A 14,506-nucleotide genomic window follows, 5' to 3' on the forward strand; every position below is an offset into this window, starting at 1 on the left:
TTTACTCTTATAGTTGTATTGTATTTCAAGTATTGAAATATTCACTTTGTTTATATATTGAGACATAGAACAAATAGAGTTTTATTTCCTACAGACTGATATTGCAAGAGCATTTGCCAAACTCAAAGAGGGTTGGTCACTAAGGCAAGTTGTTGTAGATTTGAACGTGATATGATTTTGCATATGGAAAATCAAACAAGGATTGAATCATTTTCACTCTGTAATACGGTTGGGTGGTTCAAGAGGGCAGAAGATCTCCTCAGATCGCAATAAGAGGAGGTATTAGTAGATTATCTGAGAGAGGCTCCTTTTGCCACAGCTCGTAAAGCTAGCGAAAAGACAGCATTTTCGGACATCATTCGCATTGCACGTAGAAGGACTAACGCAAGGGAATTGATCAATTGTGCAGTTGCAAGGAAACCTTTTTTGTTTAACGATCACAAGAAGGAACAAGTTGCATTTTGTAATAAATTTATAAACCGTGTAAATAAAGTTTGGTCTAACGTTGCATTTCCCGATGAAAAAGTATTTCAATCATATAGCAATGGTTGAATAAGAGTTTATATGCCACAAAATCATAGATTTGATGAACTGTATACTCAACATTTTAGAAATAGTGGAGGATTCTCGGTCATCGGTATGGGGATGGATAAGTACTGAGGGCCCAGGTGTTTTTTATCATATAGAAGAAAATTTAACAGGATTATGTTACAAACATATTCTTGACAACATAATATTCTCATCAATGATCCAAAGATTCTCCAATAACAACTTCATCTTCCAACATGACTATTGTCCTGTGCATACGAGTAGAATTGTTTCAGAATGATTGAAGGAAACTTATAAAAATATTTTCCGTGGCCTTCTCGGAGTACAGACCTTAGGCCACGGAATAGAATTAAACTATGGGAAACAATTCAATAGGCATGGGAGGTGCTTGTGCAATATAACATGAGGAGATTAGTGCTATCTATAAACAGAAGATTGCAAAGTTGTATTAACAAAAATGAGGATTTCACCAAATATTACTTGTCTTACTGTTTATCATAATAATATAACCTAGATTTAAAATAAAATGGATATCTTTAACCCATACTTACTTATTTTCGTTATTAAGAAAACAATCCATTTTATTCAAAATAACTTCTTTCTATAAGTTCCATTTTGTTTCATTTTGTAAAATAGATTTATTTAATTTTGATTTTTTAATTCGAATCAACCTACTCTCGGTCCACCACTGGTAATTAACGTCATTTTGACGTAAAATCTGCGTTTAAACGAAGTAAAAATTAAAAAAAAAATTGGCTGCTAGATATGACAAATGGCAGCAGCTGGACTAACTCCGAATCAGAGAATTAAATTGTAACACACAGAGTAAAAATTTAATGTTAAAAATTTACTCTTAAGTAAAATTATAATGTTAAACTTTTATTCTAGAGTAAAAATTTAATGTTATAATAATTGTATCCTACCTAAATGATATAATATTCCTTTGGTTTTATAATTCGACATGTTTATTGAGAAGTATTATAGATCACACATGAGAGTTAAAATTATAAAATCTAAAACATCTACTCGTATTTTATTATTTCTTAAGCTTTTAATAAACTAGACCTAATTAAAAAAAATGCCTTACCTGTATCAAGTATAAATTGTCCAATTCGTTGGTTTTCTATATGGCTATTAATACTTAACAATTGCATGCCTTGTTGTCGACAAAATTGTGTAGCTTTAAAATAGTTTCCCTGAAATATAAGAATTAAAAGTGTTTTTATTGTTATACTAATTATTGTTGCATATGAGCATTGCGCTTACTGATGGTTTGAAATTTACTGGCGAAATATCTGATTTACTATACCTAAATTACACATTATTATGTCAGCTCACGAGCTTCGCTACTGATCCCCATTCTAACGGTGATGTATTGACGTCACCAAACGTTCGAAGACAGTACCTGTCTAGTCTAGATAATTCCACACTGTTTCAATCAAGCTATGCGAACGATACAGCTGGTGTTTTAGATTACCAAGTAACGGTGCTCTGACGTCTCGATGGGGCTTAGAAACGTGTTGAACGGGTCGATGGTCCGTTGAGAGACTTCGACAGAATTCCAGAACGTTCGAAGAAATTACCTGTCTAGTCTAGATAATTCCACACTGTTCCAATCAAGCTATGCGAACGATACGGTTGGTGTTTGAGATTACCAAGTAACGGCGCTCTGACGTCTCGATGGGACTTAGAAACGTGTCGAACGGATCGATGGTCCGTTGAGAGACTTTGATAGAATTCCAGAATAAGAGGACAAACATATTTATATGAGAGAAATTAAATTGTAAAGAGTTAGTCTAATAAATATATATTTGAAGTAAATAAATTAATTGTGTTTTTAGTGTTAGTATAAAAGACTGTAAATAAATTAAAATATTTGTTAGAAGACTATAAATAAAATAACATCACAATATAGTCTGTTAAGCTATTTTTATAATTATCTGCTTGTATTATTTTATAGAAGATAAAGTCTCTAACGACAAAATCTTTGACTAAAAGACGAAAATACATTTCATGAGTGAAAACATGTCAGGAATAATGAACGATATATCAAGGGAAGGCGATCTGCAAGCGAAGCACAATAAGGGAGCTACGGTTGAACTTAAGAAAGATTGATGCAGCTTTGATACAAAAACCCGGGATATACCTAGTCTAATAAAAGGTCTATCGGGTAATGGTCGAGAGTTTATATTCGTATAGCTAATCTACAAAAGTCCCAAGGACGGGATGTATCCTTACAATAGTCAGAGGGTTGTTAGACGGTAATTTTTGGTCATTTAACGACTGTAAATAAAGATCCCAGTTGCAGGAACGATGAATTCTTTGGAATTAGCACAGTCTCCATATACAATTATCCCTCTCAACCACCACCAATGGAGAGTTAAGAACTAATGGAAGATTGTAGGATAAATGGACTGCAACTGATCATCGGCTATGATGTGAATGCGCACTATGACCTGAGGCAGTACAAACACCAATGAAAGAGGTGTCATTACTACTAGATACTACAGTTTGTTATGGAATATGATTTAGACATACTGCATCTAGAAGAAGGTAATTGATATAACAATGACCACGATTAGCGTGGCGAAAACTGTTAAAAAATGACATGTGTCAGATGAGATGTCTTGTTTAGCCCATCGATACAACTGTTTTAAAATAATAAGTAATTGGCATATCAAGGAAACTTGTCGTCATTATCATCATCACGCAGCCGGTAGTATCGACTGCTGGACATAAGAACTCTCAGTCATTTTTACTACTGCCGATACTGTGCTGTATTATACTAGTTTGTTGTGACTCTCTTAATGTTATCTCTACATCGTTTTGAAGGTCTACATCTACTTCTATTTGCATCAAACCTGTATTGCTTAATTCCACTTCATTTATGCTATCTTTTCTACAATATATTTGATGGAGAACTTGTAATCTTGGTAAAGTAGACTATAAAGTATGTCGAAAAGACCTGGAATGTTGTTCAGGCAGGGTTAAACGGACGATGAGGCGTACATTGGATATATACATGGCTGCTGAATAATTTAACAAGGCTGGTATGTGTGCGTTTGAAGAGAATTGTCCGAAGATAGTGAAAAATTTCAGTAGGAAACCAATCAGTAGATAACCAAATGGAATAATTACCTTGTAAATTAAATAACAGCAGTCGGACGAAAATTTCTCTTCGCCAAAAAGATCAGGCGAGTGGTGTAATTATCGCAAAGCTCTGACTTAATGTAATAAGGAACTGAGAAAAGCCAAGAGATAATCGTGAAGAAGGTCTTTTGAGGAGAGTTAATCAAAACTGCATGACTTAATTCCGAGACTACTTGGTTTAATGATTGTGGAGATAGAAGAGACTGCAGAAATGTCAAGACTTTATAAGGGTCTCTCTAACGAGTTTCAGATAAGTATAATCTCACTCCAAAACGAGTTAAAAATGGTGAAGTGAAGAGACCCTGACAGAATTTTTCACTGGTGCACTGTCCTGAGTCAAAAAAACTAGTACCCCTAGTTATATTGCAGTACACTGAACTGGAGACCATAACTTATGAGCAATATATTTATTTGCACTATGCAAGAGAAATTAACATAAGAGCTTCAGAACTGAAGCCGACCCATATATAGACCACACACAGATAGTCAATCCCTCATGTCGCTCTTAGTGTTAGCTAAACATCACAGTGTTACACTGGTATGGTTTCTAGGTCAGTGACCTAGTCAGGAACCAGCTAACATGTGACAGAGCTAATAAACTTGCCAGAAGAAGATCGGTACAAAGTATTTAGGTACAGAGCTTAGTAACAGTAATCAGTAACACTAACTTAAAGTTGATTAACTTAAACAAAATGAACTAAATTTATGGACTTTGTAATCCATGAACAATTTACTCATTAGTTGTCCTTAATTAATTAAATGTTCTAAATTTAACTTCGTCGAATTCGTCAACTTCCATACAATTGTAGTCTTTTCATTGTACCTATTCATAAAAAATGGATGCATGAATACTCCCTCGAACCTACCTCATTGACTAATGATATGAGGTCCATCTACTGGTATAAAAAAAAACTTGAGATTAAGCAAGGAAAAAAATAAAGAAGTTTTATTCAGTTAATAAGCGTACTGAATATTAAAAATTCAGGATCCAAAACAAACTGAAAGTATTTTTCTGCTCACCTTGAAAACTATTTGTTTGTATACTCCGTCTACCCAACAGACGGAGTTATCACGTGAATACCATGTGAACTCATGAAATATTATAATCATTCCTACAAACAGTCAAACTAGTCAGAATTCGTGGCAAACAGTTGATCAGTGAGAGAACAAGAATACTGTCATTAGTGCTATCCTCCCTACTCGCGCTGGTCGACTATTCGTTCATAGTTTAGGACGGTTTGGCCGCTCGTTCGTAGAAACCTATTGATACTGCCATGTTCGCATTAAACCAGTGACGTACCAGAAAAATAAAATAAAAAGTTATTATACAGACAAAAATTCAAATGAACGATTATTTTATAAAAACATGTTATGTACATCGTAATAAAAAAAACGTAAATTTCAATAGGATTAATTGGGAGCGTTATAAAAGCTTAAGATACCGCTAAAATGTAAGTAACGCAAGCTTGACTGTACGGGAAATATATATAGCGTTAATTTTAAATAATTTTTAACATTTGGCGTAGAAGTGGACAATTCAATTTTAAAATATAACTTTAAAATATAACTCAATCTGACACTATAACTTAAAAATTTTTAATGCAATACAAAAATAAAAGAAGTTCCTTAAAAAGTAAACAATAAAACCTGGAAGTGTCTTTAACAAATGGGGAGAAATGGGAATCAAAATACTATAGGCTAACTTTAGGCAATGTGGACATTATACACATGTAAATGTAAATGTGTAGGTGATGGTAGCTTACCCCATTTGTACAACATATACGCAACTACGCAACATCGACCATGTTGAGTTCTGATGCTTTTAAGTGTCTTAAGTGCCAGGTCTTACGTGGTAGGTCAAATCCAGGAGGTGTCTCTGTGATGCAAGGTATAACTGTATTTGGTTGAGGTTCCGACCATTCATGGATCCATGTGGTGATCATGTTGAACTCGGTAGTTGCAGCTAATTCTGAGGTTTGTATTGGAGATTTTCTGGAGCGCAGTCGACCTTGGTTTGCATCTTTTATATAGTTATAAATCGGCAGCGCCATGTTGCTAAGGATCTTCGTATATTCTTTGGTCAGCAGATTGGTAGCCAATGGGTTGGTTTAGGTTTGATTACTCCAGCTATCATTCTCATGATGTTATTGAGCTGGATATCAATCTTTTGAACGTAAGTACTGTTGATCCATATTGGTATGCAATATTTATCTATAGAATAAACAAGAGCTAAGCCTGAAGACGTGAGTCTGGATAACGATGCCTCCATTTTGTGCCGCAGAGCTTCTGAATTATGTTATTTTTGGTTTTTAGTTTTTTAGCAACTGTACTTAAATGTTTTCTAAAGCTTACCGTTCTGCCCAAAACCACGCCTAGGTATTTTGGATGTTTATTGTGGTTGAGTCATGTGTTATCAAAAGAACGTTAAGTAGTATTCTGGACTCCAGATTGCGGTTTAGGTGAAAGTAGGTTACTTCAGTTTTAGAGGCATTGGGGCAAAGTCTCCATTTTTGAAAGTAACGTTCCATAATTGCTAGGTCTTGCGTCAGAATTTCTTCAGCTTCTTTTGTGATTTTCTTGTTGTTAATAAAGCCCAGTCATCAGCATAGCCAAACTTTGTTGATGTTGTCGGAATGCCTGCGATATATTTTTGAGTTTTTTGGGGTGCTTATTTCGTATCCCATAGTTACTTGAAATACTTTGTCGGTGAGCATATTTTCTATTAGTCTAGCGGTGAATTTACAAGGCAGAGTACGTAAGAGTCTATAAATCATTCCTTCTGGTCAGACTGTGTTGAAAGCTGCAGATCATTGGGCTGATTCTTTTAAACATTACTGTTTTAAGTAGTTTATACTATAAGAATTATATTATAAGAAATTGGTCGATAGCTTTTTGGGTGATCAGCTGGTTTATCTGGTTTTAGTATTGCTATGAATTTTGAATGTTTAAATTCCCGTGGGATTCTGAATACAATTGAGTATGTATTCGTGGTGGATTCCGTCGAAATCTGGGTCTTTTCCCGGTGAAACGTGGGATTTTAGTGGAATTTTAGTGTTTAATGTAGTATTTTTTAAGTGTACTGTGTACTGATTGTTCCTTAAAAAAATCTAGGTAGATGTAGAAAAAATTTCATAGTTTTCCACGTTGAAATGTGAAGGAGTGATTGATTATAATAGTTCTACCCTGGTAATTTTACTGGAAGTTACTTGGCGCGTCCCTGTTTCTTATAAAATAATTTATACATATTTATACTGCGTGATTACATCCACAATACTTTTTTGACCAATATCTGTATTGGTATATGTACTTACCTAATTTCTTTACAAAACACAAAAATGTACAATACACAATATAAATCTTAACATATAAAATAAATACAATTAACACAATACAAAGCACAATATTTCTTCAAAATACCTTAACGTACGCCCTTGTGTACAATACCGATAACTGACCCATACAACTTCTGAGAAGAAAGTAATTTGACAACGATCACGTGCATATCATGCATTTTTATTACTCCGTCTTTTCGGTAGACAGATTATAGTAGGTCTTTCCCGCATACGATAACCAGTTCGGAGTTCCTCGGGAAGGTTGTAACACTGATGAAACAAATTCCCTGCCACCTTGTAAACTCAATTTAAAAACGTTACAGATGAGTAGTAGTAGTATTAGTTTAAAATACATTTTATATGATTTCCAATTTTAATGACAAGTAGACGAGTAGTTGATTAGAAATTTTTACTGATATTTATATTTTTAAAAGACGTTCCTTTAGTCTGTTATCGGAAATAGTGTTTATAAAATTAAATTTAAACATGAGATTACGGTTGTTGACGTTATTCTTTGGAATAACCAGTTTAAATAATTTAAATAATACTGTTAAAAGTTCTGTCGATCCGCAAAAAAATATATCAAAAATCCCAAGTAATTTGCTACCGACAAAAACCAATAAAAATATATTATTAATGCAAATTAGTATCAAATTTAAGCAGCTATAAATTATAATTAGCTACATATATACAGGGTGTACATGCACAAATTAGAAGGACACTATCTTTTTTTCATCGGAACAAATTTAATGTTATTTAAATTTCGAAATCTATTAAAAATAGTTAAATATAGTAGCCTCAGAATTAAATCAACCAGTTTTTACTAACTCTAGTGGAAAAATTCAGTCATCCTAGGTAACACGAGTATCCATTAAGAGGGACTTAATATACTTTAATATACTGAAATAATTTTAGGTCCCTTGTAATTAATTTCAGCTAAGGTGGAATTCCAACTTCTTGTCGGTATGGTTGTTTCATCTACGTAGAGACGTGAGGTGTACCTCTGCTGTTGTTAAAGTGTCTCAGGGTATATGGTATAAATCAAGGGTAATAAGATCACTCTTTCTGGTACTCCTTTATCTGATATACTGATTTTAGACAAAGATTGTCTTTATCCAAACCAAAATTTTTGGTTAGCTAGGTACGAAGGGAGTAGACCTTTCAGTACACTACACTAGACCCTTATGTTTTTATATTGTAGATGAGGCCTTGGTGATAGTTTCTGTCAAAGGCTTTGTTGACATCCAGGAATATTAAGCTGGTGTACTGGTTGTTGTTGAAGCCCTGGATGATGTATTCGGTTAGCTACAGCACCTGAAGTTTTTAGAAGTGGGAGGTTATAAAACTAAACTGGTATCTAGTAGTATTCCTAGCCTTTCAGTCTTTAGAGTACGACAATTTGGTTGATGGTTGAGAACAAGCTGATTAATCCATAGTTTTGTGGAAATATTTTAATTTTCCCCCGTTTGCAGAGCATGTTAAAATTTGCTTCTTTTCAATACGTAGGGGAAAACCGAATCACCTATTTTTTTAATAGATAGCACGGATAGAGCTGTTAAAGGATCTTCGGTCATTGCATTTCTGAGAAATGTTTTAATTCGATTTAGAGTTAAAAAATGTCGTTCGGTCCCTGATTGATGTTATCATGGGTTATTACCACAATTTCTAATAACTTTTAATTTCCTTTAACGTATCTTCTGGATTATTGGTTAGTAAAATTTTTAGAAGGGGTAGTGCGTCATTTAGTATCCTGCAATCATTTCTTAAATAAATAACAGAGAGTTCAGTTTGAATTTGTTCTTTATACACTATACAATAAAAGAAACTGATGGAAGAAGAGAGTTTTATCCTATTGAAATTTACCGTAATATTCTTGAAAGTGTTAAGAAAAGAAAAGTAACACAAATACTAGATGTTCTTTAAAATAAAATACTATATGACAGAAATTTGGTGATCAAATTTGATGACGTTTGATAATGGTGATAAATGTCGTTTATTTTCTGGTAAAGGTCTAACTAATGATGTTATTAATATTATTTCGAACTTATATGATACTATGTTAAAAATTATCGATGGAGTCTCTTACTAGAGTGGGTTCGAGTTTTTAACGAGTGGGTTCGAGTTAGTGTTTGATTAAACAGGATATATACGAGATACATCTCATAATGGAAAGAAGTCAGCTAAAAATTATTGGAAGATCATTTTATTTAATCTACGCCAAATAGAGGCGTCTTCACTACAGACTCTGTTGTTGAAAAACTGATTTTCTATTTGATGGTTAAACTTTATTTACGTACACAATATTATTATTGTGTGTATCAAAATTCCATCGAGTTCTTCAAAGGGGACCCTTCTGCTTCAGTCTTGTTTAACACTTCTTAACACTTGTTGGGGTGAATTATTTTAAAAGCCAGGAATAAAGTTTCAAAAAATATGCGTAGTTGCTAATTAGCAGAAGAACTTTTAGAAGAAGAAAGTACGATAGTTTTAACATGCATAAAAAGATCAAGGAAATAACAGGTAAAAAAGTGAAACAAGCATCCATAGTAAAGGACAAAAAAGGTAAAATAATTACAGATTTAAATGAAAAACTGGCAAGATGGACAGAATACATTGAAGAACTTTTTGCAGACGAAAGACCAGAAATAGCAGTGGCAGAATCTACAGAAGACACAACAGGGCCTGAAATCCTAAAAAGCGAGGTGGTAGAATATGCTATAAGGAACACAAAAGGGGGTAAAGCTGCAGGACCAGATGAAATTCCTGTAGAATTGTTGAAACTAATAGACGACGACGCACTTGAAATAATAGTGAACCTCTTTAACACAATTTATAGAACAGGCATCATACCAAAGAAATGGCTCTCCTCTACTTTTGTCACAATCCCGAAGACGAATAACGCCAGAGAGTGTTCAGACCACAGAACTATAGCATTGATGAGCCACACACTAAAAGTATTTTTAAAAATAATTCACAAAAGAATATTTAATAAATTAAAAGAGGACATAAGCGCCACACAGTATGGATTCAGAGGTGGACTGGGAACACGGGAAGCTTTGTTTGGTCTGAGTGTGTTAATGCAAAGATGTTTGGATGTAAACCAAGACCTCGACGTAGGTTTCATAGATTTTGAGAAGGCCTTCGATAAAGTCAGACACCAAAAGCTGTATGAAATCCTAAGAAGCAAAAATATCGACAGTCGCGACATTAACATCATATCCAGGTTGTACTGGGGACAAACAGCAAAAATCAAAGTTGATAATGAGTTAACCGAAGAAATTGAGATTCGTCGAGGTGTGTGTCAGGGTTGTGTGCTTTCTCCACTATTATTCAATATATATAGCGAAACAATATGCCAGGAAGCGCTCCTAGAGCAAAACATTGGTATGAACATTAACGGAGAGTTAATTAACAATATAAGATACGCTGATGACACGCTAATAGTAACAGATAACCTAGCAAATTTACAGTTTTTGATGGAAAACATAAACACACATACCAATAAGTATGGTCCAAAACTGAACATCAAAAAGACTAAATTCATGATTGTAACAAAGAAGTTATACACCAATGTGAATTTAACTATAAATAATCAGCCAGTTGAAAGAGTTACGCCCTACAAATATTTAGGGGTTTGCTTCACTGATACTAATGACCAGACAAGAGAAATCAAGAGGAGAATAGAGATAGCGAGACAATCGTTTGTCAAAATGAAAAAGTTCCTATGCAGCCGGGACATAAATATAAACTTAAGAACGAGAATGTTAAGGTGCTATGTTTTCTTCGTTCTGCTGTACGGCATGGAAGCCTGGACACTGAAAAAGATAAACATAAAAAACATTGAGGCATTCGAGATGTGGTGTTACAGGAGAATGTGGAAAATACCATGGACAGAAAGAGTAACAAATCAAGATGTTCTGCTGAAGATGGGGAAGGAATGCGAAGTCATAAAAACCATACAAACGAAAAAACTGGAATATCTGGGACACATAATAAGAGGAGAGAAGTACTCTCTGCTTAAATTCATAATCCATGGAAAAATCTCGGGAAAGAGAAATGTGGGACGTAGGAGGATTTCCTGGTTGCGAAATTTAAGGGAGTGGTATGGGTGAAGTTCAATACAGTTGTTCAGAGCTGCAGCCAACAAAGTAAAGATTGCTGTGATGGTAGCCAACCTCTGATAGGAGACGGTACTGCAAGAAGAAGAAGAACTTTTAGACATAACTGAGTAAATTTAACTGATGAGCGTAGCAGCGGACATAGTGAGCAAAAGAATACTTTTTTTTTAATTCTTGCCTGAACACCTGCAGTTTGGACGCTTATCACCGCTGCTTCATCATAACTTTGTGAAATTAGTTTGTTAAGTAAATTTTAAATTAAAGAATCTATAATAGGTAAAAATTGTTTCATCTGCAGTGATCCAAATATGCCATATTGTGAAAATATGGGAGTGGAAAATATGGTTGACATGAAGGAAAACATGGTAGCTATGAGGAATCAAATGGGATATTCCTTCTAAGTAAAGCCTTCTCAACATCATGTCTGCGATTAAGAAAGGGTGGAGAAAGCTTGGGGATTCAGGAAGGTAGCGTATCCCTTTGATCTTCGGACATGAGAACACCTTACTCCGGGAATCTTTTGTCCCCTGGAGCTAAGATTTACTTTGTTTGTTTTATTATTATAAGGTAGTGTGTTGCTGTAGTTTACCCCCTTTGCCGATAAAGGGTCTTGCTTTCAGCTAGCTCAGATACTGTGCCGAATGTGCTGGCAACTTTCAAGAAGCTCAGACGATATACTAATGCGTCCCGTGATTCCTGGATTCCAGGGGTGTCAGTCCAAATGTATATTCCGTATGTTAATACTGACGTCATTATCACCAAAAGTAACGTCCTCCTGCTTGGTTTTGAAACACATATATTTGGCATTAGACATGATATCCTTACTAACGCTTTAGCACTGACATGCTCCACCTGCTGCTTGAAACTGAATCCAAGTATCGAAGGAATCGTTGTGATGTAATTTTATGTTCTCCAATGCTCAGTCTTATGGTTTCCACTGGTTTCCAACAAGCACTGCTTCAGTTTTGATCTTCGTTAGTTTTAGATTGACTGCGTTCATCCATTGGTAGATTCTATAAAAAAACGAACATATGAAATTTATTTCCTCAAGATACTTCCACAGAGGACGATCGCCACAGCCACGTTATCGAAATATGCCATGAGCCTAGCATCTCTTGGTAATTCTAGCTTCAATAAACCATCATAGAAAATATTTCAAATGAGAGAACCTAGCACAAAGCCCAGTGGTACTCCTTTAGTGGTACTCCTTTAGTAATTTATATTACTTAGGACCAGACTTTAAAAGTCTAGTTAGTGTCTTACTTTAAAAGTCGTTCAGTGAAATAGTTAGTCACTATCCTTCTATTATTACTATTAGTTTTTTACACGTCTTTTGAGCAAAGATGGCGTCCGATAGTCACGTCCGATGAATTTTGAAAATGTCATAACATCCTTGCTTAGTAAAGCAGACAAACTTATCATACTTGGTGATTTTAATATAAATTTTAAACTTGAATCTGAACCTTTTTTTGATATTAAAAATCTATTAACATCTTTTGGTCTAAAAACAACTATAAACGATTATACTAGAATCACATCCTAGTCCAACAGTTGCATCGACAACATTATGACAAATTTTTCTGAAACTATCTACAGAGTGGGCGTATTTGAACCTTGTTTTTCTGACCATCAAGCTCAGTTTTTATTTATTGACTCTGAGCATAAAATTGTTGACACTTATCAAACATTTCAACAGTTTATTACTTCTTCTGGTTTACAGAAGCTTAAACGTGCGCTAGCTAGTACAAATATGGACTTTTTCTACGATATTAATAATGATCCTGATTTTTTAACAGTCTTTCTTACCGAAACTTATAACAATTTAATATTAAAGCATGTTCCACTAAAACAAGTACGGAAAATGGCTGAAAAAAACACCTGTGCAGTGGTTTAATAATGAATTAAGGTCTTACAGATCCAATCTTTCTCTTGTTAAACACATTGCAGATGCCACTAAGGATCCCGATTTGTTCAAAGTATATAAACAACAAAAAGTTGAATATAATCAGCAATTAAAAATTGCTAAAAAGTCAGCTTACTGTAATATTATTACTAATTCCAATAATAAACCTAAAGACTGCTGGAAAATGGTAAATTTTGAAGAAACTACACAAGTACTACCAATCTACAAAAAAGGTGATTCCTCAAAAACTGACAATTACAGACCCATAAGTATTGTTTCTACTTTTGGGAAAGGCATTGAAAAGGTTATCAAACAACAATTGTATTCCTATTTTGAGTCAAATAATTACTTTAGCAACTCACAATATGGATTCAGAAGTGCTCGTTCTACTACGAACGCGGTATTTAATGTTGTGAGCGAGGTGATTGATGGGCTTGAACGCGGCAATCGCATAGCAATTTCTCTTTGCGACTTGTCGAAGGCTTTTGATTGCGTTTCACACGACATTTTGCTTCACAAATTAAATTACTATGGAATCAGAGGTATCCCTCTTAAGCTTATAACTTCTTATCTATGTGGCAGACACCAGGCGGTAGTGTCTAAAGGTCATCTCTCCGATTTTCTATCCGTAAAACATGGAGTCCCACAAGGTTCGGTCTTAGGACCTCTTTTGTTTATTATTTATGTCAACGATCTGCCTTAATTCATATTTTCGTACAAAACCATACAATTCGCAGATGATACGACATACGTTATATCAGGAAAAAATAATGATGATTTAAAAATGTCTCAAGAGGAAGTTTCTACTAAATCTAGCTCATGGTTTGCTGCAAACAAACTAAAACTTAACTCTGATAAAACGCAAAATTTGGTTATATCTGCAAGTAATTTACACAATGATCTAGTTAACAAAGAGACTGTTAAACTATTGGGAATAACCATAGATAATCGACTCAACAGGTCGGCTCATATCTCACAACTTAAGAAAAAGCTATTAAGTTTATTATTTGTTATTCGCCAACTAGCAAGGGTTGTCAACTTTGAAACATTAAAAATGACATATTTTCCTTATTTCACTCTCATCTAAACTATGGTGTAATCATATGGGGCAATTCAACAAATGCACTTCAAATTTTTAGAATGCAAAAGAAAGCTGTCAGGATTTTAGCAGGGGTTAGTTATCTAGAACACTGCCGACCTTTCTTTATCAAATTCAAAATTATGCCGCTACCTACTCTGTTGATATTTCAAGTTCTTACTGAAATTCACAGAAAACGTGCCCATTTAATAAAGCAGTCTGATGTCCATATTCACAATACGCGAAACTGTCACTACCTACGAACAAACCGCTGTAGATTAAGTCTTTCAGAAAAAATAGTCTTAATTATAACTATTACAATATTTTACCAAAAAGTATAAAACAGTTAGGCTGTAATAGTTTCGACAAAGTCATA

General features: G+C 34.4%; 1 protein-coding gene across 2 annotated transcripts in view; it reads right to left on the reverse strand.

The window, feature by feature from the left end:
• The window catches only part of LOC140447598 (C-type lectin mosGCTL-7-like), a 54,199-nt gene that overhangs the window by 21,369 nt on the left and 18,324 nt on the right, over positions 1-14,506 (reverse strand). Inside the window, exons 1-3 of one of the 2 annotated variants that reach the window (XM_072540347.1) lie at positions 7,244-7,527; positions 4,720-4,738; positions 1,637-1,745 (exon numbers count right to left, since the gene is read on the reverse strand). In XM_072540347.1, coding sequence (XP_072396448.1) covers positions 1,637-1,745; positions 4,720-4,738; positions 7,244-7,386 — 271 coding nt within the window. In that variant the 5' untranslated portion in view covers positions 7,387-7,527. Of the gene's footprint in view, positions 1-1,636; positions 1,746-4,719; positions 4,739-7,243; positions 7,528-14,506 lie in introns of those variants that run through there. The other variant, XM_072540346.1, reaches the window with a different exon arrangement.

Source organism: Diabrotica undecimpunctata, chromosome 8, assembly GCF_040954645.1.
Source record: "Diabrotica undecimpunctata isolate CICGRU chromosome 8, icDiaUnde3, whole genome shotgun sequence".
NCBI lineage: Eukaryota > Metazoa > Arthropoda > Insecta > Coleoptera > Chrysomelidae > Diabrotica > Diabrotica undecimpunctata.